The 26850-nt window shown below is 41.8% G+C and overlaps 1 protein-coding gene across 1 annotated transcript in view; it reads left to right on the forward strand.

Moving 5' to 3' along the window:
* magi1b (membrane associated guanylate kinase, WW and PDZ domain containing 1b) overlaps positions 1-26850 on the forward strand; it is a 128559-nt gene that overhangs the window by 71276 nt on the left and 30433 nt on the right. Inside the window, 10 exon segments of the mRNA XM_030728863.1 lie at positions 7469-7588; positions 10149-10391; positions 13563-13788; positions 14677-14759; positions 15420-15455; positions 18660-18717; positions 19642-19775; positions 20887-21006; positions 23338-23523; positions 23662-24321. Of these exon segments, the coding sequence (XP_030584723.1) occupies positions 7469-7588; positions 10149-10391; positions 13563-13788; positions 14677-14759; positions 15420-15455; positions 18660-18717; positions 19642-19775; positions 20887-21006; positions 23338-23523; positions 23662-24321 (1866 nt within the window).

Below are 26850 nucleotides of genomic sequence, written 5' to 3' on the forward strand. Positions count from 1 at the left end.
CTCACTGTTGATGAGGCCACCAACAACATAAATATCAGCAAAGTTGGGTGGCCATCGCTGTGCAGCATTTGATAGGATTGGACATGATGTTGTCAACCTTTGAGGGACTGGCTGTTTTTAAACCCCTAAAACCAGCTTTACAGGCTTTTCTGGGATGCTTCCAAGGAATGATAGTACTTAAAAGGTGAGCCAGTCAGTGTTTGATAAGCCTTAAAACGAAACTTCTTGGTTCCTTTTTAAAAAAAAAAAAAAAAACTTTAACCCTGTAGTGGCACTCACAAATCCATGCAGCACCTTGAATTGCCATAAGCTGTGTTCTTTTTTTCCTTCTGTTCTACCTGCTGCTGTCTCGTTACCTTATTTTATTTCCACTGTAACTTAAGTGACATTGAAGTGATCGTTTACTTTTTTCCAACAATGTTTGTCAGCATCCATTCCATACCCGACCTTGATCAAGAGGACACCCCCCCCCCCCTTTTCGATAAAATGCAGATGTGCTGAATTTAAGTTGCTCTCCTGATAGCATGGGTCTAATCTGATCACCATAGGTGGTACATGGCTTAGACAGGGCAGTGCCCCCTCTGTAGGTGTTATAGTAATAAAGCTCTGTGTGTGTGTGTGTGTGTGTGTGTGTGTGTGTGTGTGTGTGTGTGTGTGTGTGTGTGTGTGTGTGTGTGTGTGTGTGTGTGTGTGTGCGTGTGTGTGCGTGTGTGTGCGTGCGTGATCGGTGTAGAAAGCTCCATTAGGTGATTACCCCTAGACCATGCCATTTGGTGACACCTCCTCCCCACTGTCTGTGTGTGGGCACTTACATATGTATGTTTTGGCTGGCAGAGGGGGAACAGCTGCTGATTATGACAAGGATTCTGAGTAGGAAGTGTTCCCTTCTCAAACCTGTTTATACTCTTACAGGGCAAAAGTTGTGCATGTGCTTTGTGACTGTTGGTGTCTCAGTCAACCTTCTGTTGGGCTCAGCTTTCTAGCCCGTTTCATCTGTGGGAAGGAACAGACAAGAGGATAGACAGGTGGGCAGGAAACAATAAAGGTTATGCAGAGCTCCGTATTTTAACACATGAATACGCAAAAAGTCTTGCCCTACAAAAAATAGTTTTACTCAGAGGAAATGTAATTGCGAGTCCTGAGTCCCCCTTTTACCTTCAGAACTGCCTTAATTCTTCATGGAATAGATTCAGCAAGGTGCTGGAAACATTCCTCAGAGATTTTGGTCCATATAGACATGATGGCGTCACTCAGTTGCTGCAGATTTGTTGGCTGCACATCCATGAATCTCCCGTTCCACCGCATCCCAAAGGTGTTCGATTGGATTGCGATCTGGTGACTGCGGAGGCCGTTTAAGGACAGTGAACTCATTGTCATGTTCAAGAAACCAGTGTGAAATTATCTGAGCTTTGTGACATGACGTGTTATCCTGCTCTTCTGCAGTCCACAATTGTAACAAGTGGTCATTTGAGCAGGTCGTCTGCTGCGTCTACGCAACTAAGTGCACTTAGTTGCTGCCTCGTGATTGGATGACTTAGAAGTTTGCGTTAGAAAACAGATGAACAGAATGAACGAATAAAGCGAGTGCATATGTTTCTGAACAACAATACACACATTCTGACACACATGCAAATGGTAGTGAAAGCACTTGCAGGTATTGGGGAAAGTCAAAACCAGCAAAGTCTCTTATTTCAAGGTGTTCATTCTCGTATCAAGAAAGTCATTCGTTTTTCCACACTCATTATGATAGTGAGTATTTTTGAGGCTGTTGACCCACTCTGCCTCTGTTTTAATGATTATGCACTCTTGCAGACATGCACACAGACACCTGCCCTCACCACTTATACTATTTTTACTTCACTTGCAGTAGTAGTATTGGTCGTCGCTCTTGTAGTGAAGTATCAGTGAGGACAAGTCTGAAGACCCTTGCATAATTACTATTGGAGAAAGTTTAACACTGGCTTTAGGTAATTGTCTTGATTTTTATTTAGATATGCCTTTTTATATTCTAACCAATCACAACAGAGAGGCTCCTTGTTAAAAAAAAAAAACTAGTCCCAACCCTCTCAGGTGCGCCTCCAACACAGGCTTATTGGCTTTTTAGTTAAAATTTGCAGCTGCACTTAAAATTAGCATAAGCTTAGTTAGTATGTAGTTAATACAGTAGTGTCTGCACATACAGAATTAAAAACCTTCTAATCTTTCTTAGGTCTTGGTAGTAATGTTGCATTTTGTCGAGGTTGTGATTGGAGGTTGAGGTTATCAGATTGTTTTTAGTCCCTTTAATTCCCATTCATGTTTTTTTTGGTTACATTTAGACCAAGCAATATTGTGACAATGTGTGTGCTAAATTCAGCTACCTGGGAACATGCTCAAATTAGAAAAAGAAGTCTGACGTGCCTGGAAATATGGTGTTTGCATAAGTTCAGTATACACGGGAAACTGTTGCAATATCTTTTTGTAGGAAGCAACTCGTTAATTGGGCAACACTCAATATCATGCAGTAATATGAGGTGAATAGTTTGCTGTGGTTAGCTGACGTTTATGGCTGTTTTTCTGATGGCTTTCAAAACTGACCGCAACAAGCGCTACGGAGTCAGTAAATCATAACATATTCAAAGAAAAGTCAATGACAGGATTGCAGTCTGTAAATGTCACTACTGTAAAAGTTGTTGGCTTGTCATGCCTCCTGCCGTGGATGCTTTCTCAAATGAACCAGGCCTCGGAGCTGTACAGACGTGGACCAAATTGTTGGTATCCTTCTGTTAAAGAAAGGAAAAACCCACAAAGATCATTGAAATAAATTGAAACTGACCAGTGATAAAAATAAAAATCTACTGAAAATTAATAAATGAAAGTCAGGCATCGCTTTTGAATTGTGGTTCAACAGATTTATTTAAAAAAAAAACAAAAAACAAATGAATGAAATTGTCCTGGAAAAAAATGATTGTACCTGTGACCTATTTTGGGCAACCTGCAATCAAGTGATTTCTATAACTCTCGATGAGACGTCTGCACCTGTTGACAGGTATTTTGGCCCATTCCTCATGAGCAAACTGCTCTAGCTGTCTCTGGTTTGAAGGGTGCCTTCTCCAGACTGCATGTTTCAGCTCCTTCCACTGATGTTCAGTAGGAGTTAGATCAGGTGTCATAGAAGGCCCCTTCAGAACAGTCCAGTGTTTTGTTCTTGTGTTTTGAGTCATTATCCTGTTGGAGGACCCATGACCTGCGACTGAAACAAAGCTTTCTGACACCGGGCAGCACATTTCCCTCCAGAATGCCTTGATAGTCTTGAGATTTCATTGTACACGGCACAGATTCAAGACACCCTGTGCCAGATGCAGCAATGCAGCCCCAGAACATAATCAAGCCTCTTCCACGTTTCACAGTAGGTACGGTGTTCTTTTCATTAAATGCTTCATTTTTGCATCTGTGCACATAAAGCTGATGTGATTTACCAAAAAGCTCCAGTTTGGTCTCATCTGTCGTTCTCCCAGAAGCTTTGTGGCTTGTTAATATACATTTTGGCAAATTTTAGTCTCACTTTTTTATGATTTGCTTTTAACAGTGGTGTCCTCCTCAGTCCTCTTTGACTCAAACAGCGACTGATGCTGCGCTCTGACACTGATGTCCTTTGACCTTGGAGTTCAACTTTGATCTCTCTGGAAGTTGTTTTGGGCTCTCTGGTTTCCATTTGTATTATTCGTCTCTTCAATTTGCCATCAATTCTTCTCTTGTGGCCACATCCAGGGAGGCTGGCTACAGTCCAGTGAACCTTAAACTTCTGAATAATATGTTCAACTGTAGTCACAGGAACATCAAACTGCTTGGAGATGGTCTTCAAGCCTTTACCTTTAACATGCTTGTCAGTAATTGTCTTTCTCATCTCCTGAGATGGCTCTCAGCTTAGCTTCCTGTGGTCCATGTTCAGTGTGGTACACATGATACCAAACAGCACAGTGACTACTATGAGCCCTTTGAGTAGGAAAACTAAGAAGTCTAATACACCCGTGATGCTAATTACAGGAAACACCTCAGTTTAAAACATCCCTGTGGTCAGCTCATTTTCAGTCTTTTCTAGAGGTACCATCATTTTTGTCCAGGCCAGTTTCATTAGTTTTTTTCTTTTTTTAAATAAATCTGTTGAACCACAATTCAAAAGCAGTGTCAGATTTTCACGAGTTAATTTTCAGTACTTTTTATTAGTACTTAGTAGTTTCAAGTGATTTCAGTGATCTTTTTGGGATGGGTACCAATACTTTTGTCTGTAAACATCTGGTGCTTTTACTGAAAAGGAATTTATGAAGCTAAAGGGGGTCATCATGACCGGAGAACAAACTTCTTGCTCTCATAAGTTACCATCTTTTCTGTGCATGTTGTATTATTCCTCTCATTAGCAGAAACCCAGCCCCATGATGCCTATAGAAGCAGAAATGCTTCCTTTCCTTTCCTCGTATTTCATTGGTGTGTTATACAGTTGCAGGCTGCAGTGCTTTAAAGTTATTGGAGGAATATTTTTTTGATGCAGTGGTAGCAGCTCTGTGTTCCCTGCATTACATTGTGACTGCCAGTATCTTACCATTTTCCCTTGATCATCATCCTGAAATGCTAATGATAATCCCCCCCCCCAACACCCACCTACCCAACTCAGCTCGTGAAGATGCTGAAACCATTAAGCCACACGGCAGCCAGCTTTAGATGAACACTCTCACAACAAATCTCCAAGGCTTCATTGTGTGTGCCAGTAGCTGGATTACACTAACTCTTAGCATAGTAGCAGGAGTCTCTATGCGCAGCTCTCAACCTGTCTTTCTTACTCATTCCATTTCCACAGCTTAGTCAATGGAGCTTTTGTGGGGAGGGGATATTGAATTAATTAGGCCTATAGCGATAACAGTGTCTTAACCCTGGGTCTAAGCCAAGGCTCTGCTTTTTTTTTCCCCCTTTTGAAACACTGGTCACAATTCTACTTCCTATTTAGTTTTCTAAGAGCAGCAGTGTCTAAATGGAGTCGAATCAATGGCCACTTTTGTATGGGAGGTGAACTGACAGTCGACTGGACACCCCGGCTCATCTGAGGACTCTTTAAAGTTGACATCCTGTAAAGACTTGTTGCTTGGGAATGAGCAAACAGAGACCGGTATCCAATTGACTTTAAATCAATTTTCTCTTGATGCTCACGTGATTGGATGTTTACTGATGCTACTTATGAATTCTAGTAATGCGCAGGAAGATTATCCCTCGCTGTGCACTTCATACAATCTCATATAACCAAGATGGAATAAGGGATATACTGCTTTAATAGAAACAGCTAGATGATTGAGCCGATGCACGTCGAGAATATTTGTCTAAGAGATTCATTGCAACTTCAGACGTGGACACCACATCTCTGTGTGTATTGCATGCTTGCTTGAGTTAAGATGTGCACATCTGTGATTTATCACCGGTGTCACTAAATGTGGCTGCAGTGGGAGCCTCTCTCTGTATCCCCACACATCTATTTTTACCAGCTTATTGCTTAGCAGCCCACTGGAGACAAAATGATTGCAAGATAAGACAGATCGGGAGATGGAAGAAAGGGATTGCAAGGGGAAGTAAGCAGTGAAGGGAAAGCCCTCTGCTGTCACTAAATGGAAAACAAAGAAATTTTGCCACGAGCACTAGATGCTTTTATTTGTGCCAGAATAATTTAATTTTTGTAGTAGGATAAAAATCAATTAGGTAGAGAGAGCGATAACGCTAAAGAGAACTTCAGTGCAGCCCGTACAGTAGTGTGGAAATCACATTAGTGATGCAAGCATTGAATGGTTAAATAGAAATAGTGTTTCATGTGTAAAGCTGTTTCCACTGGTGCCACACTGGCCAACTGTCTGCTGCCCTTAAAGGCAAGTGCTAGAAATTCACAGGCTACCTGCCAAATCAGACACACACTCTCACAGTCCACCCTGGCACATACGGAGGTGCCACTACACTACTTCACACTCCACCCCAGAAATAAGAAACATTATAGCAAACAATGGATAATCTGCTTTTTTAGAGGCTGCTATTTTGCCAGTTTCAATAGAGGTTACTTATGCATGTGTGTACATGGGCATGTCTGAAAAGAAAGGATACAGGGACTGAAAGATGAGGCTTATGGGGAAGAACGTGGAACAAGTGTGTGGCTAATTGCAAACAGTGCGCAGTTCATTTGGCACTAGGGCTGCAACGATTCATCGATTAACTCGATTAAATCGATTCTAAAAATTTATCGACACAAATTTACTGTGTCGATGCTTCGTTTAAACTCTGCAGCGCTCAGCTGTCTCGGTGTAAGCGGCGCTCCTCACTAGCATTAGCAGCATTAGTGCTGACGTTTTTTTGTGGGTTTATTGGGGGCTGGCAAACCAACATAGAACTGCATTACCGCCACCTACTGGACTGGAGTGTGAATCACTCACGTATACACAAGCACACATTCTAAAAAGCTCTCCGTCGCTGCGATGGACTTCATTTAACACAGAGTGGATCATCACTAGAGTTGCCACCTGTCTCGTAAAATACAGAACCCCGTATGTTACGGGACTCCGTGGAATACAGCTCCGTAACATTACGGGACGGGTGGCAACTGTCGCTGACATGCATTTCCACGCCTCCACTGCTCTCTGTGTGTCTGTGTGTGTTGTGCTCGCTGAGAATTTCAGCTGCTATTTTTGTCTTTACTTCAGCTGTAGCTACCAGAACTGGTTTGCTAGCGAGCGCGGGCCATTAGCATTAGCGATGGTTCGGTACCGGAAGGCCCGCCCCCCAGGACCGAGGGGCTCCTTCAAAATATTTTTTATACTTTAATCCCTTATTAGTGACTAAATATAGACCTGCAGTAGAAACGTCTTTTCGAGAATGCTTGTGAATACAAAGCATTACACCATTACTCACACATGCGCCATGGCTCCCGCAGCCACTAGTTTTTCAAAACACTCATAGCAGGCAGCGGTTTTAACTGCGCAAGCGCAAAGAGGCGAAGCTGTGACGGTGAGCTCAAGTAGTGAAAAAGGAAACGTTTTTCCAGCGTCCAAAACAGCAGCTTTTTCTTTTAGTAACCACCATTAAATCTGTGAAACAGCTGGAGGTCCTTCATCAAGCACCTGATCAGCAAGTGTTAAGGTGAAGAAAAGAGAACTTTGTAGCTGCTCCATTCACCGCTGTTTGTTCACATGGCGAGAAACTGCATTACGGAAGTTAAAATATGCAGATAAACTGTTAATAAAAAAAGTATTTCTTATCCGATTACTCGATTAATCGCTGGAATAATCGATAGAATACTCGATTACTAAAATAATCGTTTTATGCAGCCCTATTTGGCACCCATATGCTCATGTCACCAAGGTGATGAAATGTCCTTTTCAAGTTTTTTTTAAATGTTTTTTATATTTAAATGTAAAGTAAAAGCTTCATCTGACTTGTACTTTCTCTCTGTTTGGGTGTCTAGGTACTACCCGCGCCCCACGTGAAGGAGAAGTTCCTGGCGTGGACTACGACTTTCTCTCAGTAGAGCAATTCCTGGAGTTGGAGAAAAGCGGGACCCTCTTGGAGATAGGAACATATGACGGTAAGTTAGAAAGTCACCCCTTTAGTTGGTTGTAGTTGACTCTTACAGTTTTAAAAAAAAGTCTTGTTAGACGTTGATGAGTAAAAGGGAAAAAAACTCCTGCAGACACCTGGAGAGCTGTGGGAATCTTTGAGGTAGATTGAATCGGCCTTCTCTGCCATCTCTACAAACAACAATGAGCAAGATTTAAAGTTGAAATCATATTAAACCCTGCTGTGGTTTACCCTGTATTGCAAAGCTCATTTTGTAGTTTGTCTGAGCTTTAATTTTTATGAATAAGTGACCCAACATGTGAAACAACACAGTACAGTATCTGAAACTTATTCAGTTAACAGTGGAGACTCCTGCGGGTAAAGAAATCCTTTGCACCGCTGCCATCTAACATGGTTTGTTGGTAACTGTTGGTTTGGCCCAGGACAAATGTAAGTGAAACTGAAAGGTGTGGACACAGATGTTTGTGCAGCTGTTTCAGAAATATTTGTCTCTGAACACAAAATTTGTGCATGTTTATTTAAATGAATCACACAAGTTCTGTGCAGGGACTTTACTGCAAGTACCGCTGAGCCGTTTGCATTGTTTCCACTTTTATTTACATTTCTACACAAAGATCCACCCGTAATGAAAACTGCAGCGATCACACAAGCCTCTGTTTGTCTTTACTAAGCAGAGCGGGCACACAAAACTCTGCAACAAGTCTACTTTCATGTAGGTTTTTTTTTTTTACTTTTTATTACCTTTTTTTTTTAATCAGATCTGTTGTATAACATTTTGAAATATCTGTCAAAAATACAGCTATTAATGTGAATCAGACAGATCTGAAGCTCAGTCAGGATCAGAACGTGAACTGTGCTTTGTTATTCTTCTCTATCAGCTGTTATACACAGATTACAGATTTTATGTGGTAAACTTGTTTAAAAAAGAAAAAGCATCCCTTCTGTGAATAAATCTCCTCCTGTGCTGTTAGGTGTACCCAGAGAGCAGCTGCCTCAGCCTCCAACACCAAGCATGGGTCCCCCTCAATCTCAGATGGAAGGCTTCACCCTCATGTCAAAACTTATCTCCTTGATTTAAACTGCCATGCTGTTTCCTGAGAGAAACTCATGCATAAAACCGGCGCCTTAAACCGTGCTATTTTTGTTAGTACGTTACTCTCTACCCCATCAGGTCTCCTCATTTTTGGCCTGCTAGTTTGTGCTGCTGTATTGAAATTGCGCTGGTCATTACTGAAGTTTGCTCACTGCACCTGTGCTTGCGTATCGTTAGTAGTCACCTGCAAAAGTTTTGAATCCCATCAGTGCTATTTTTTTGCTATTGTGGCATCACTCTTACTCAGACTAATGGTCTCATAAATACATTATAGTACAATGATGCAGGAGGACCTGTTACACATTAGTATTTTTTTTTCCCAGAAATAATTTTTAAAAAAAGTAGTTCTATTTTTGCCATGTTGTGCTATTTCCCTGCAATGCTGTAACATGTTGCGCTGCTTTTCACAGTGATCACAGAAAGGAAATGGGTGTTATTCCAGTTATTAATCATATTTAATTTGTGGTACTTTGTTTGGGTTTGTTATAGAACCATTTATCAGGGCATCTAACTGTCATAACTGAAGTGGCATGAGCATAAAATGTTGTGGTTACACAATGAATAACTGACAATACAAACGGGAGTATTTAAACAACAGAACAGCGCACACATTACCCACCTGAATAATTCTCTGCTGTTATATCTCCACATTTGATAACGTAAAGTTCAAACTATGAATCATCTGTAACACTCTGCCAGCTTCTAGAATTAAATTATTTTATGGTTTTGTCCATGAAACTATATTAATAATTGCAGTCTAGCCCGTGCTAAATAATTAGACTGGCTCAATATACCTTATTTATATTTTGGATGCAAACATTATTCCCTCATTAAGACTGTGGCTTCAGATCCTACGGGCTCTACGTCTGCCCGGCTACTCTTTGGATGAGCATGAGTGGTTTTCTTTGTTTCTTAACTGCTGCCTTGAAGTTGTCAGTTAAGCCAAAATGTTGTGCTTTCACCGGAGAGCCAGAGAGATTTTTATGAACTGTTTGTTTGTTTGTCCTAGTCTTCATTTTCTGTTAGTACAGAAGCCAGCGTTTAAAGCTGACTTAGAAAAATATCAACTTAATTGAGCTACGGCAGTAAAAAGTGATTTGAGAAAATGAATAAATCATTCATTAGTTTTTGTTTAGTTAAAGTGGTGCAACTTGTGAAACTTTGAGCCAAAAAAAAAAAAGAACAAAAATGCAGTTTTGCTTTGGAGATTAACTCTCCCACAAACTCTGCTTCTCAATTTGCATACAAAGGCTGTGACTAAACCCCCTTTAACACACACACACACACTTCACTCACACACACACACACACACACACACACACACACACACACACACACACACACACACACACACACACACACTTCACTCACACACAAAAGGCTCTTTGACCCCTCCTCTTAGGCCCTCCTACTACTCTTTTCTGTGTCTTTCTAATCCCCGCCCATCTTCCCTTCTGCCTCCTTCATCACCTAGGTAACTATTATGGGACACCCAAGCCACCAGTGCAGCCCCCCAGTGGGAAAGTGATTAGCAGTAGTGGTAGCAGCGGTGATGCCCCACTGCCAGACGGGCTCAGCAGTAGCCTGCCGGGCTCGCAGCACTCCACTCCCCGACGCACCAAGTCCTACAATGACATGTACAATGCTGGATTAGTGCCTGGAGAGCAGCAGCAGGAGGACGACGAGGACCTCCCTGACATGAACAGCAGCTTTACAGGTATGTGCTGCGGAGGAAGGAGGGGAAAACAGAAAAGCCGGAGAATGTCTTTACATGTTTAGGCTGATGCTTTAGCAACAAGCAATACAAAAGCACAATTTTTCAAATCTGCGAGACTTGACTGAAGGCAGCAGGGAAAAATACTCTTTAGGTAAAGTTCTTAAAAGTGAGGATTGTGAGCTGAAATGAAATGTGTGGGTACAATGCTCAGTGGTATGCAGTCCGTCTCAGAAACCAGAATTGAGCTGTCGGTTGTACTAAAAAAAAAAAAAAAAAAAAAAGACAAATATTTAAGTACATTCCTGACACTTAATCATGTCTTCAGCGGCTTTGGCTAAGCAGCAAATTCAAATAAGTTTTGATCACAACTTTGTAAGCTTAGTTTTTCTCCTTTGTGATTTTGTATATTTAAGAAGCACTTTGCTGTTTTTCACATGTTCAGCTTGCTTTTAGTGAAGAGTACAACAGCACTTGTATGAAGACGCTGCCATGTTGAAGAAAATAACTGACGTTTTCAAGGTTATCTCTGCTCTAATACAAATGTCGAATAAGAGCCTGAGTTTCAGACCGTGTGAGTGAGCCTTTGGCTTACTTGTTTTGATTTATTTGCTAACTGAAATTAATAACTGCTTTGCAAAGCATCATTACAACACATTGCCACTGAGTGAAGTAAAGTCAACAGCGAGTGAACAATGAGTCAACAGTAATCAATTATTTAGTCAAAAAAAAGGACAGACCCCAATTTCTGGGTGTACATTGAGTTTATTAATACTTGAAATACATTTTGCTGATAATACTCCTTTACATAAATCGGTGTTAGATTTCAGTTAGGTGATTTGGCATATTCACTGCTTTAGGAACTTTGATTACTGGGTGCTATGGAAGACTGCATTAAATACTTCGAGTGTAGCCAAAAAACAAAGCAAACACTGAGCACACACTGTAATTTGAGTTCATGTAATAGTTTAAAAATAATGTGAATGCCAAACCTACAAACCACAGTTGATTTGCCCATGCTATTGCCTTGGACAACAGTTTGAGGTGCGCGCACAAGCTGTGACACCACACGGGACACTTTCGTCTTCTCTGGCTGTTTTAGTTGAGCACAGATGTGTGTCTTTCTTTCAAGTCAGCTTTTCAGTTGGCAGCTGAAATCTGAAAGAAAAACGGTCACCGAAGATGCATGTAAACATTTTGAAGCCAGGTGTTAACAGCAGCATTTTGTCCCGCATCGATCCGAACGCAAATTTTGACACAAAATAAAAGAACCGACCCAAAGGCTGGCAACATACCCAAAGCTTAATTAAACGAGCTTTCTTTGTGCAGACAAAATCCAAAATGATAGATCTGACATTAATAAATGCTCATCTACATTTTCAGAGAGATCTTTCCTTCTTCTCACACTAAAAACAACTACAGCTGTTGACTGTAACTCGACAACAGCTGTAGTTGTTTTCAACTTCTCCGTGTTTTGTGGATTCGCAGCTCCTTTAGCTGATACGAACACCTTAATCCTGAGATGATGCTGTGCAGGACAATACTGGAATGCAGTCACACTTTCTTCCACTCCTTTTTTTTTTTTGGTTGGGGGGGGTAAAAGAATTTGAGAGCTGATGGATAAAGTGGGAGGGAATGCAAGTGGAGAGAAGGTAGAAGGAAATGAAACAGAAAGAGTGAGTGACTGGGAAGAGGGCAAGTCTAAAAATGACTGCACAGAGGGAACGAAACAAGCAGGGGAGGTTTTTATATTGTGAAGGAGGATAAGCTCAGAAAAGAAGGAGGAGAAAGCACAAAAGAAGTTGAGGGGGGGGGGGGGGGCTGCAGAATACAAGAACTTCTTTGATTGGTGAGTAAGTGGTCTCTGGCTCTGAATACATCTGCTTCCTGCATATCTGCACCCACAGATGGAAAATAGTGCCATCTGGCTGTGAGCAGCAAACTGCCATATATGAAATACTTCAAGGATGCCGTTCGAGTCTGTGAGTGAGAGCGAGATCTCATTTTATTAGTTTAAATTAGTACGTTGACAGCAGTGCCGCTTGGTTGACATTAAAGGACCTACTAGACAAATTTTGTTTTTGTTTTCTTTTTCTTATGTTAGTAGGTCAGTAGGCATTTTAAGGAGGTTCAGCTGTTGCTGCCATGTGTTTTTCAGAGGTGGGACCAAAAGTTGTTTGTTAGCTGTCTGTGATTGTGTGACAAGTGCCAGCAGAGTGTGAGTGTGAAAATGAAATAGCAGGAAGCAAGGTGGTAGCACTTTAGAGTCCCTGTTTCAAGGTGTGAACTGCCCACTCAGCATTCTTTACTGAAGGAAGCGTCTTCAGGAAGTACGCTGGGCTAAATGGAAACACGCTGTGGTAGTGGGACTGATTTTAAGCACTAATTAGATGTGCAAACTTTGGGGAGTCCTTAAGATGAGGCTTTCTAGTGGTTAAGTTGTGGATTTTTAAAGTCTTATGAAATACATTTTAGCCTTGAACTTATTCAGACTGCCCAGGCAGGGGATATCTTCACTGCTATGGAAACTTGATGTTACTTTAAATGCCTCTTAAATCAGCAGGAGCGCTTGTTTGTAAGAAAACTGTTTTTTTGTTGTTGTTGTTGTTGTTTTTTAGTTTATCTTGCGATCCGTTCCATTTACCTCAAAATTCAGATGCCAGAGTTGCCCGTAACGTCACTCCTGAAATGAGTGCATTCTGGTAAAGTTGGAAAAGTGAGGAAAAACAGGATCTGTTTTGCTCCTTAGCCAGGTAGAGCCATTCATGCATCGCTGCAGCACATTCATGGATAGAGCCTAGTTATTGCTCTGTTTATGCCTCATTTAGTGAGTCACAAATACACAACAGTAGTAGTACAGATTACAAGTTTTACTAATGTTTACATGCACTGCTGCCATCTTGGATCGCTGAGTCCGGGTTGGTGGGGCTTCTCCGACTTTCTGAGTCAGAGGTCCGACTTGAGGGGGCTTTCCAAATAAAATTTTCAACTGGGAGCTTGGAAATTCTGACTTTTAACTTCAAATGGAACCATTTGTCTCAAGGTTCCTCTTGTCACACGTTGTTTTCACAGCTACTTGTTGTCTCCAAGTGTTGCTGGCATCCTCTAGCCAAAACGTTTTTTTTTTCACACCGAGCTCTGTTTGCCTTTTTCACCTGTTTTTGGTCCCTCCAGGAGACTCCAGTGAATTAGAAGAGATTCATCACTCGGTGCGCCCTTTCGCCCCCCGCCAGAGCGACCTGTCCTACGCTGGGACAACCCCCTCACCACCGGCCACCACGGAGAGCACACAGCAGACACACACTCATCTGAGCCATCCTCCCCCAGAGGACCCGCTGGGACCTCTGCCTGACAACTGGGAGATGGCCTACACCGAGAACGGAGAGGTCTATTTTATAGAGTAAGCAACAAAGGATCTATTCAAGAATTACTTATTCTGAAATCAAGCTGTGTTTAAATAATAATTGAGTAGATGTTGTTAGCTTTATTTCATTTCAATTGAACTTTATTCTCTAAAAGAACACATTTTCTTAGGCCTGACTCTCTTTCTTTTTTATCTATTATCTACACTGTTTATCCACATCCAGGTTTCATCTTAATATGATACTCAGGTGTTGCTGTGGAGATTAATCAAAATCTTTAGAAAATGTGTGCTACCAGGGACTAAATGAAGCATAAACCAAGATAACAAAGAATTCCTCCAGCCATGAAACTGACATAAACTAATTCATTTAAAATGTAAAGTTTGCAATAGAGAACATTGTTTATAGTTATGACAGTTTGCTCCTTGCCATTGTTACTCATTACACTCAGATCTAATAAATATAAAATTCATCAGTATGAGGCATTAAACCTTTAATATCCACCACAACTTAGGCTCAGTTACATTTTTAAAGGATACTTCCAGCTCAGTTATTTGTCTCTCTCCAACGTTTATCTAGAGTCAGTGATTTAAGTCACAGAGCAGCATTTCTCTTTTTTTTTGTACTAATGTTGTTTTCTTATTTTGTAAAAAAAAAAAAAAAAAAAAAAAAAATTTATAATGTTCTTTTTGAAAAAGAACGCTGTAAAAATATTCCAACGTGCTCAGATTTAAACGTTTCTGGACAAAATCCAGTTGCACATATCATCTGAACATATCTCTTAGTTAATGTGGCAGTTTTCATTAAAAAAATTGTATTGTCACATTTTCTTTTTATAAATCATTCTTTCTTCATGGCATGTGTGGAGGTAGAAATTGAAATTTTTCCACTTGTGACTTTCCTGATCATTTTTGTCTTCTGTTTAGCCACAATACAAGGACGACCTCCTGGATAGACCCTCGGTGCCTGGACAAACCTCAGAAACCCCTGGAAGAATGTGAAGATGATGGTATGTCCCTGTATCAGCGTGATGGCCCGTGAGACTTAGTGTTTATGTAAAATCTTCTATAAATAGGTGATGTTTTCATTTCTGATTTGTGCTGTTGTTACATTCAGCTACGTTTGCTGCATGTTTTTTATAGACTGTACCCAAAAAACTTCAACTCTGACATATTTTTGATGTTTGACATGAAATTCTGAGATGTTCACCCTTGTAGTCCTTAGGTGTCAGTGTTGGATCACAGAAAATGTTGTGCTGTCATTCTCCTCCTTCCAGCTGTTTTTCAGGGCAGGAGGACCCACAGTTAATGTACTTCACCAGTTGTACACTCTATTGTTAGTGTATACAAAAAAAAAGTAAATTACTAGAGGTGGTTTCTGCCATTTAAGCTAACAAATTCTTCACCACCTCAACTCCATCATCATGTCAAACCACACATAGATCCAGTCCTCTGTGGGGAAACATGTCTCCTGATTGCAGTAAGCCCGGCTTGTCACAGGAGGTTGTTGCTGTGGTTTTGGTTAAATCTTGCCACCCAGTGCCCAGATGTTGTTATTGCATCCACCTAACTCACAGATGTGTATCTTTCTGCTTCAACCCACCCCTCCCACCTTTGCCTTTCCAACAACAACCCCATGGCGCTGTTACGCTGTCCAATCGACTGAGTAGAAGGGGTACACACAGAGGAGCTGGATAATGACCTAGGTAGGAACTTCTTTCATGTTTTCTTCACTTGAACAGCTGAACCTAAAGAGTTTGACATGTCAAGAAAGGAAGTGGAGTCACAATAGTTATTGGTGCACATCTGCATTATCACATGCACAACACCACCACTGGTGGCTCATATAAAAGGTTATTTAGCAGTTGGTGTTGGGTGACTATGACTTCAGTCATCCAGAAATGAGACATCAGGACATTTGTCTATCCTCCCGTTAGTACATGGGTTTGATATATCTTTATTTATTGTTTTAAAGACACACTGCATATGGTCTTGAACACAATTGTCATCATACCCACATGCAACCAGCCAAACAGATGTGACACTACACAGACTTAAAAAGCACTCTCACATCAGAAGGCCATCATTTTAGACATGAGAGGCAAAAGCTGATCCGGAGAAGATTGTTGTAATGATGGTTTCCTAATGTGCCCGCCTGAGCCAGGGAGCAACAGGCTCTTTTTTTCCCCGAGGCCCATCAGCACACTAACTAGCCTCTCAGACAGAGCAGTGAGGCCACCTGTGCAGGATAAATGGTGTCTGGAGATGATGCCCTGCACTGCTATGCATGGGTAACGAATTATTCCATTAGAGGAAATACATGATAATAATGATTGACATGTTTTGACTTCAGTTGGAGGTACACTGAAATAAAGGGGAAAAGAATAAATGCACACATTTAATACTATGATTTAAAAAAACAAACAAACCCCAAACTGGTTCATTAAGATTATCTCTAAATTTTGTAAAACGGGTTTTAAAGGTTTTCATTAGGTAGCAGGCTCACAGACCCCACTTTAAAGATTAGAATTTAGGAGATGCCTTCATCACGCTTTTAGTAAATATGTCTTATATAACCGCTGCTTAAAATGTTTAAATGTAATATGAAAGGGGTGACCTACAGAGAAATGGCTTCTTTTGGTCTCTCTCTCTCTAGCTCGATTTCCTAGCAACAGAAGGTGTTTTCAGCAAAAAGCAATAAAAGCAGGAAAGGGAGCGTGCCGCATCCAAACAAGTTGATGAGATGCCGTCAAGTCGAACCGAGAATCTATCATGCTTTTATTTTATTTGCTAAGCATCTTAAACAGCTTCCATGTTTAAATCTTCAGCTCAGACAAGTCCCCTGTCCATAAGACGTCCTCAACTGGATGAACATGCTCAATAATTATCGATCAGCGCAATCCAATGCAGGTGGGCACGGAAACGCAATTAAATTCCGCTCTCGAAGGAGGAGCAGACGAAAGCATTTTTTATGAACGCCGACACGCATGCCCGGATTTTCACATACACCCACGTTCGCGAAAAGTGCCTCTCTGTGGCAGATTCTTACTCGAGAGAAATCAATCACAGCACTGTATCAACAGAATGAGATGCAAACAGTTAAACGTGTAATTCATCACACTCGGCTCCCCCTCGGAATCACAATATGTTCTGGGAAGTGGGAAGAGGGACACGGGGTGAGAGGAAAACACGGCTTAATGAGCGACAACTTTCTCTCTCTTTGTCTTTGTCGTTTGTGTTTCCACGCGCTGAAATGAATGCCAGACTTTTAGAAGGTTTGCAGCACAGAACGTCCTTTCTCAGCACACACACACACACACACACCCAGATGGTCCTCCCGGAGTGGAACTAGTGCAGTGTGAAATAAAGTGAGTGATTAAAATTTTGCGTGACGCTAGGCGGGACCGCATTCCATTAGACGTTCCAGTTCAAAACATCTAAACGACAATTTACCATGCCCACATTGTGCATTCACCCTGGTGACATCTCTTTCCCCGTAACCTTGCATTTCTTCTTTGCTGCTTGTGCCTTTTTTTAGATGCATTTTAGCAGGTGCAGAAAATACGGACTAGCAGAAGCTCGAGTTGCTTATCCGCATGAAGCCGTGCACTCTGGTTTCACTCACAAATCATGAATTAATATGTAGGCAGCAGCAGTGTGTATCTGCATCTGCAGCTGATTCCACTCCAGCCAAAGCCTCCTTATTAAAAAAGCAGAGGGAAGCTCTCCAAGTTGGATGATTGTAATTACCATCTACTTGCACACAGGGCAGAGCAGAATTGGCTGAGGGTCTTAATATGTAGAACTTATTCATCACAGCAGAAGATTACGGGACAATCTCTGTTTGTAGCCAATTAGAAGCCTCTGACATTATCTATGTGGAGGATAGCCAATAATCAATGCTGCTGTAATCAGGCCGGAGAACTGAATTGGATGGCTTTGTTGAAGATAACGGCATCGCTCCACAGCAAGTTTGCACCACTGGACAAATTCGCACTGGTATCATATTCATGTCTTTAGTTTACCGGCGTTCAGTTTCACCTTCTAAGTGTTTAAGCGTCTGTACATGTGTGCTCGCATCAATGTGAATAGGCAGTCACTTTCAATTCTACTCAAGATGCAAACGTCCACAAAGCAGAAGCCGGCACAGGTGAAGTCAAGCCTGAAATAAACTCTACCAAACACTTAGAGATGGATGTGAAAACTAAAATGCAGACAGAGCCTCAGCCCTTTTCTTTAGCCAAGGACAGGTGCCTTTCTGCTAGTTTGTCCAGTGAACTAATTAGAGGTGTGTGTCTGTGCAATATTCTGCAAAATCTTTTTTTTTTTTTGTATGAGGGGAAAGAAAAGAAGAGGAAAGGTCATTCAGAAACCACCAAATCATTTCCTACTTTTTCTCACAGAATTTAATTTACGCCTTTCATGCTGTTTGTACTATGGTGTCTAAGCCTGGATTATTCCACCGACTCCCTCTCCTTCAGCTTCCTGTCATTTATAACTTCACCTGCCTCCTCTTAATTGCCCACTTTTTCTTCCCACTTCCTGTCCTCTCTGCCATCCTTCTCTCTGTTCCCTTTCTGCTACTCCTTTCATCCCCCACCCCAGACATCCCCCCCCAACATTCATGCATCCACCTGTGCCCATGGGGGTCTTGCTCTGTTCTTATCTGATGCGTGGAAATGTCAGCATTGTGAGGGGACAAAGGTGAGAACAGCTAGACAGCCTGTGAAGCTGTTGAGTTGCTCTGGCCCCAGGAGAGTGACTGACAGGCCGATACAATGGTGTGGCAAAAGGTCTCTGCTGGCCTTGCCTCCAATGGCTCAATACATGGCTTCCTGGAAGTCAAGATTTCCTTACTTCCTTTGTCTCACTATCTTTTTTTCCCCCCATTTTTTTTTTCTTTTTTATAGAACTTCCTCCAGGATGGGAGAAGATAGATGATCCAGTGTATGGAGTCTACTATGTTGAGTAAGTGCACACAGCCATGCAGAAAAATCAAGAATTAGCTTCTCTTTTCTTTTCTTTGTGTACAGAAGTGCATCCACACATTTTTCTTTCTAACAACAAAAAAAAAAACTCTTAACCTCACTGCCAATGGAAGTCGCTCTATTATATGTGCAGCTCTCTTTGACATCACAGCCAGATTTTTGCTTCAGCTATTTCAGTCTTTCGTGTCCTGGAAAATGTAGGCCATTTTGTTTGTGTCATTAACATTTGGGAAAAAATATGCAGCGGGCGTGTTTGTGCGTGCACGTGTGTGTATCTCACATTGTGTGAAACCCCTGGGCCTCAGCATTAATACAAATATGTTTCATGCGTTTTTGATGTTGTTCAAAGCAGCACCTGCGGGCCCAAGGCTGTGGCATTTCTTTCTTTCTTTTTTTTTTTCCTCTCTCTGTTTTTGCAATATGTTTTTGAATGTACATTATTCACAGTTTCCTTCATTTGCTGTATAATGTGGTGCTTTCAGGGTTCATTTTTCAGTGCTAGTTAAGTTAGCAGGAAACCTTTCAGGCTGTAATGTGAAAGATGTTTGTGGTTTCAGCAAATTAAGCCATCGGCACAAAAGGATTTATTTGATGTCATTTGTAGGCATGATTGTGCCATATGCATCTCAAAGACAGGTTTCTGTGTAAGTGTGGTTGTATATGTATATTGCACCACTGTGTATTAATCAAAGCTTATTGCTATGTCCCCCCCATCCCCCCGCCCTTTGTTGACCCTATCTCACTCTATTACCTTATCCTCTCCTCCGTGTCTGTTGTTTCCTCCCTGCTGTACTCGACTGTCCTGCTGATCTTTGCTTTTCCCCCCGACGTCTTGTTCTGTATTTTTGCATTCTGTTCATCTGCTGCGTTCCTCACCCTTCATGTACTCCATCCACCATCCCAGTCATATCAACAGGAAGACCCAGTATGAAAATCCGGTGCTAGAGGCTAAGAAGCGCAGGCAGCTGGAACAGCAGCAGCCTCAGCAGCCTCAGCCCCAAAGCCAGCAGCCACCTGAAGGTGAGCGCTACATCCGAGGTTCGTTCACAAGCCCCCACCAAGGGCGTCATTTTCTTTCTTTATTCATGTGTATGAATGAGTTGCCTGCGTTCTGTCTGCGTGTCTGAGTGAGTGTGACTGTATTTGTCAATGCCAATTATTGCTACAGTTTTATTTGATGTTGCCTGCTACTGCCTTATGATTTGCTAAGTGTCCTCCCATAAAGGCATAACTATTATTTGCGGCTGTACCACGCAGCCTTTTTGGAGTTAATTTCAGTTTTCTGTGCTACCTTTTGGATTCTTGTTTGTTAAAAATCTGAAGCCTTTTTTCCCCCAAGGTAACAACAGGTAAGTTTGGCTTCTGACCTGCCTGCTTAAGAGGCCCCTACCTACAGTAATTGATGTTACTTAATACAATGCTACGAGTTGTAACTGTAATAAGCACTCTTCCAAACTACTTCTTCTAAGAGAGCAGCCCAAAACTGAGCAATAGGTAACCTTGTGTTGCTCCCGCCTCCTTTCTTACACCTTGCATATTCACAGGACACCCTACGGTGAAACTAATTGCAAATGCAGGTCAGCCCAAAAGGGAATTCTTATTGACTTCACCTTCTGTTCATTCAGCATAAAACATTAGATTCACCCTGATTTCCTGCTGACTTTTCCCCCATCTGAACGTTGATTCTCTCTGCAAAAAGAAAATCCCTCCATGCAGAGTTTTTACCCAATTTTTTAACCCATATTTATTTCATCTGTTATGAATATTAATATAAACTGCAGTCTTAGCTGATTTAGCAAGGTGATTAATCAAAGATGGTAGTCGATGTGAAGAAATCAGTTGCTCTGGTTTCCCACGCCACCATTTTTTATTGAATAGAGAGATGTGAAACTGTATTAAAGCTTGTGTTCATACTGAGCATCTCATTGAAGTTCAATGGTGAAATGTGAAACTGTAGTGGATAGAAGTTTCATTTTTGTATCCACTATAATTAACACGCTGCACAGTACTTCTGTCAGCTTCATTGGAGTTGGAGTTGCAAACACACAGCACAGCGGGACGTGTTGTCTTAACCTCGATTTCTTCAAGTAGGACAGCTTTGCACCTGTCTAGACTCCATCTAGAGAATATGTGCCTCTTGCTGTTGCAGAATGGATCGAAGACTCAACGATGGCAGGGGCTCCGTTGGCTAGCTATGCTGCCAACCACCAGGAGACCTACAGGGACCCTCAGACAGGGCCCACAGTGCCCAATGCGATGGGACAAAAACGTAAGTCCTTATCTGTAGAGTTAAAGCCTAAAACCAAATGAAATCAGGATTATATATAGCTTTTTTGTTTCCAGGCTGTCTTACCCAGAGCGACTTATTATAAGTTAAACAAAATTCATCTTTTACAACTTAGTTTGTTTTCCTGTGCCAGTGCCTCGGGCCCTGTTTGAGTTTCTCATGATGGAGAGCCAGTTATGAACTGACACTGTAAAGCTGCTCTCTGTATAAATCATGTCATGCATTTTTTATAAGTCAAATTGAAATCGTGTGACATGTACACTAAACTATATTTTGTCCAGTGTGCATATTTTTGTGAAGGCGCCCTGAATATGGCTCTGCCGAGTACAGTCGCATGTATGTGCTCTCCCTGTGTTTATTGTGACAACATGTTGATGCTCAGGAAACCTCTGCTGTGTTGTTCCACATAATGGCCTGATTTCACCCATCATTTAGGGATACGCACACACAAATAGTGTCTAGCCGTTGCAGTGGGTTTCCTTCTCCTGGTTGCCAGCTCCTTTTATACCGGCCTCCCACTAGCAGCTTGTCTAATTAGCACAGCCATGGCAGAGAATTAACTGCCTCACCCTGTCTCCCCCTCTTACTCTCCCTTGCTGCTTTGTCGGCAGCCTTTTCCTTCTCCTTCATCGATCTCTTTATTTTATAGCACCCTTTTGCCGTCTCGCTGCCTTTCGTCTTGTCTCACCCCTCTCTCTGCTTTGGTTTAGATGGTTGGAGCTGTCCATCTTTCTGTCTCACCCCCACCCCACCCCCCACACCCACAGTCTCGAACTCCTACTGCCTGAGTGTGCTGGCGCTTGATATTCCTCCACAGAAAGACATCACTTGTAATCTTTTTATCCAACAGTCTGCTTTTTATATTTTCTCCTGCTTCCTGGTCTGTTCTTACATCTCTAGATCCCCGGTGGATAAAGCCGCCATATCAGCACACAGTTTAGTTACATTTTTCCCCTGGTCTGAAAAATGCTATTCAGAGGCATTAGGCATGAAAACACATATGCACGCATACACAGTGAAACACAAGGGCACAAGCCGACTCCAAGGGTAATGTATTTTTCATTGAATGCGTAAGCTGTAGCACTGCCATAACCTAATGTGGTGCTGCAGGTCACCACGCACACATTCCTTCAGTCTTTGTCATCTTCTCCCTTCTTACTTTCTTTCTTTTTTATTCATTTATGTATACGAAGTATTGCACATGAAAGAAATTTTCTGTAGCATTTGGCAAGCATTAATAGACAAGTGGGGCTCAGCCTGCACCTGTATTTCATTGCTTGCATCTTCAGCAGACTAGCAAGTGATTTTTTTTTTTTTAAATATTCTTAATGCTATGTAGTTAAGTAGCAGTCAAGAATAAGAGAATTAGGTTTAGTTGTCATTGTCTGAGCAGTTCTTTCATTTCAAGCCTGTTGTGAAATGTGTTTCATAGAGATCTGCGTTAATTAAACCCTCACAACGAGTGTTGAGTGATGCAGATGAGATTTCAGTAGCTGATTGAAACGAGGCAGAGACGTCTCATGAGAACATGATGGCCATGTGACCTTCATGTCAAACAGTATCATTGGAATTCAGAGTTGAACTTCAGATATTTCTTCAAATGCCAAACCGCCTGTGAAAGTGAAGAGCAACCTGCATATTAGCCATTTACAAAACTGAAGTAGTGTCATGTAATTTGCATTGTTTTGAAAGAAGTACTTTGTTATTGTCCAAACTGCTTTTGGTCCCGTTTAAGCGTAGTGCCAACATCACCGTAGTAGGTGCAGAAGTCACAAAACAGAGCAAGTTAGTTGCAAATTAGTAATAAATTATCAAAATGTTAATATGGACCAAGTCCAGATTACAGTAGATTAGCACAGATGTATCCTCAGGCTTCAAATCTTAATGCACATGTTGAAGCAAGTCATTCAACCACACTCAGTCTTTTGTATAATAAGTTTCAATGTAGTTGTAAATTGTGACCATTGAATCCTGCAGTTTGTGACTCAGTGCTTCTGATTCTGTTCATTCCCTTTACCCTGAGTGATTGATGATGTGCTATGTGAGTAATCAGCAAGCAGGAACCATTGTCTGTACTGTGCTAGATGTTACACTAATCAGAGAAGATTTGTCGTGTGCTTAATGATAACTGTTACAGAAATGGTTTGACACAAGTGAGCAAAGGCCCTTCACTGAAGCAATAACGGTATACCTGAGGAGTTTTAGTTGCTCCAGGGCTTTGCAAACTGAATCCCAGTGCCACTTAGCTCAGAGTCTCTGCTGTTACATCAGTGTGATGAAAGCTGAGTTGCCTGTGTCTGTCTGTGTGTTCAGGAGGGAAGCCTTTCTTTACCAGGAACCGATCTGAGCTGAAGGGGACTTTCATCAATACCAAACTGAAGAAGAGTCGTAGGGGGTTTGGTTTTACTGTAGTAGGAGGTGATGAGCCAGATGAGTTCCTGCAAATAAAGAGCCTAGTCCTAGATGGACCTGCTGCCCTTGATGGCAAGATGGAGACAGGTACGTGTCCTGTACTTATTTATCAAAGTTTACAAAGAATGGCTGAATCAGTTGCCATGCGTGTGTGCGTACATGAGAGGACATTGCGTGTCTGCTCAGTAGAAAAGTGTTAAAATACTTGTTTCTCACCCCTTTAAGGTGATGTGATTGTGAGTGTTAACGACACCTGTGTGCTGGGCTACACCCATGCTCAAGTTGTGAAGATCTTCCAATCAATTCCAATTGGTTCCATGGTCAACTTGGAGCTGTGCCGTGGCTATCCGTTGCCTTTTGACCCTGACGACCCAAACACCAGCCTGGTTACCTCAGTGGCTATTCTCGATAACAAAGAGCCAATCATCGTCAATGGCCAGGAGGCCTCTAACAGCTACGATTCGCCGTCCAGCCACAGCAGTCAGAACAACAACAACGGCCCAACCAACAGTGGGGCCCCCATCAATGGCCTCCCGCGACCCCACAGCCCCTCCACAGAGGTGGCTTCTGATACCTCTTCGCAGCATGGCTACCCTAGTGATGTCGTCACCCTGGCCTCATCCATCGCAACGCAGCCAGAGCTCATCACTGTACACATGGAGAAAGGAGACAAGGGCTTCGGCTTCACCATTGCCGACAGCCTCGGCGGTGGAGGGCAAAGAGTGAAACAGATCGTGGACTACCCACGCTGCCGCGGTCTCAGGGAGGGTGACATCATCGTGGAGGTGAACAAGAGAAACGTGCAGAGCATGTCCCACAACCAGGTGGTTGACCTGCTCAGCAAGTGCCCCAAAGGCAGCGAGGTCACCATGCTGGTGCAGAGAGGTGAGTGAAGGCTACCTTCTCATGATGTTCGCTTGCCGTGTCAGTAAATTTGTCATTCATATTGTAGCTCATGACAGCAGATGGAGATGAGGAAGATGGAGGGAACAGGTGTCAAGTTACGTGGCAGTTTGAGTTATGTGCCCATATGTTGAAGTAGCGCAAAACAAAACAAATCTTTCCCATGCAGCTGCTTGATGCTGTTGACAAAAAAAAAAAAAATAATAGGCTTCTGCCTTACAGGCTGTTCCCGCTCACGGAGCCCTTTTATTGACACACATTTATTTATTCATGCAAATAGAGAGTGGAAGCATACAAGCGATTGCAAAGGATGCAAGATAGAAGGATAATTACGGTAAGGAAGGAGCCGCGGAGGAAGCTGAAATAACATTTGAGGATGTGGTGTAGTGTAGTGTGAAGAGAGGGTGAGGTATTTACAGTTATCGGCACTGACAAGTCAGTCGTAGCTGCTTTTCTGAAATGGAAGGGAGGCAGAAGTAGAGAAGGAAAAATTAAAAGGTTAGAAGCAGTATGAAAAGAATGATAAACAAAGGAGAGAAATTCAGGTTTAGTTGGTGTTTCAGGTCAGAGTGAATATTCTCCCTCCGTTTTAAAAAAAGAAGAAAAAAAAAGGCATTTCTCTCTGTGCTCTGGTTTATTTGCAGTCTGTTCGGTTTGTGTTTGCTGTGTGTGTGTGTTGGGCAAGAACATGTCTACTATATTTGGGGGGTTTTAATGCATTCCCATGTTAAAGCTTATCACTTTGAAGATGCCACCAATTGTGCTGGCGTGCCTTTTATCCGCCCACATGGCTCTCCGCCTCGGTATAAGCCTGTGACATTTTGCCCTTAACATAAAATTTCAGTGTTAGCTGGTCAGCGTTAGCGCTGTGAAAATGGTGCAGCGGCGTGTAAATGCCTGTATTCAGTGCTCACTACCCAGCCTTTGTCATGGCTTCTGATTGAAAAATCGCTGTCGCACAGAAACACTAAATGGAAACAAAGCAACTGTGAATAGAGGATAAAACTGAAATGATTGAATTTCTGTATTTTCCCTCCAGTCCCTCTCAGATTCGCAGACCTCCACAGCTCTAAACGCCCTGTGCGATACAAGTAATTGGACCATTTTCTCTGTCAGGCTGTCCTTTGCTTGCTTTAGGGCTTATTAATTCAAGTTACTAAAAGGGTTTGTGTGTGTCTGTGTACACACATGCAGTTTATCTCCGTCATAAGGTTAAGTGCTCAGAACTGTCAAGGGAAATTGGTCAGATGAATGGCAGCCAACTCACGCTGTAGTCTCGCATGGACTCTGTCTTTCTCTCTCTCTCTGTCCACTACTCCGTCTCAGCTTGCATCTCAATCTTTTCCTACCATAGTTCTGTTTGTCTGACTTCTCAACAAATGGCTAAACCCCAGAACCACACAGACCAAACGGCTTCTCTACTCCTCTCCAGCTTCTGGTAATGAGTAGCATTTCCACATCATGCCTTGTGTACACAAGTGATACAGTCTCATCTCTTCTTGGACAGGAACTTAATGGGCTGTCAAGGAAACAGAAGTCAGTTTAATTGTGCTTCTGTAAATGCATTGACTGGCTTTGATAGACACAGACAGATAAACCTATGATAGCAGAATGATACTGAAGGACTATGAGGAGCATTTTGATTGAAGCAGCATTGCTGAATGCTCTTTATGATGGCTTTTATTGCACTCAAGTTTTTACAAAAGGATGGGTACAAAAACAAGAAGCAAACATATTTTCTTTTTCTTCAGGTTGTTATTAGAACAAAGGTCCGCAGACTTCATTCCTCTCTTGATGGCTCCAGCATCAGATATGTTGCTTTTAACATAGTAATAAGTTAGCCTGAGTACAAATTAGATTAGTTTCTTGTTCTATCTCTTCTTCATTCTCCACTTTTTAAAAATTAAATTATAATCTTTGCTTCTTTTATGTTTCTGCTTCTTAAAGCTAGACATCAAAAATTGCCATGAATATAGTCGATTCGTGTTGACACTAGTACTGAGAAATCGCAGCTTTTTCCAGCAATTCTGAGAGCTGTGTGAGATGACTGAATCTTTGTTTCCAGATACAGCGTCTATAAAAGTAAAAATAAAATAAAAGTCAGTATAAGTTCCCTGGAATTAAAGCTGACATCCTCAGATGTTTTTTTTTCCGGCCATGGGTCTGAAATCACTATATAATGAGCTTTAATTTAAACAGACAGCAGACTGCAGCATTAAACTCACAAAGAAAACTAAAAATACCTCATGCACAGCAGTGGTCCTCTCCTGGGTGCTAGCTAGTGCAGAATAAACCACATTAAACCAGAAAGGGGGGAAAAAAAAGAGGAAAACTGAATTCTAGCTCTTTCTGGGATACTGGTTTGCAAATATGCAGCAGCAATCTAGCGTCCTGGTGTGAGGTGGTTTTTTTTTTGTTTTGTTTTGTTTTGTTTTGTTTTGTTTTGTTTTTTTTAAGTTTTTCAAAGTGAATTCTGAAATTTGAGAAAGTGGAAGATCCGGATTATCTGTA

This window comes from Archocentrus centrarchus, chromosome 5 (genome assembly GCF_007364275.1).
Source record: "Archocentrus centrarchus isolate MPI-CPG fArcCen1 chromosome 5, fArcCen1, whole genome shotgun sequence".
Taxonomy (NCBI): domain Eukaryota; kingdom Metazoa; phylum Chordata; class Actinopteri; order Cichliformes; family Cichlidae; genus Archocentrus; species Archocentrus centrarchus.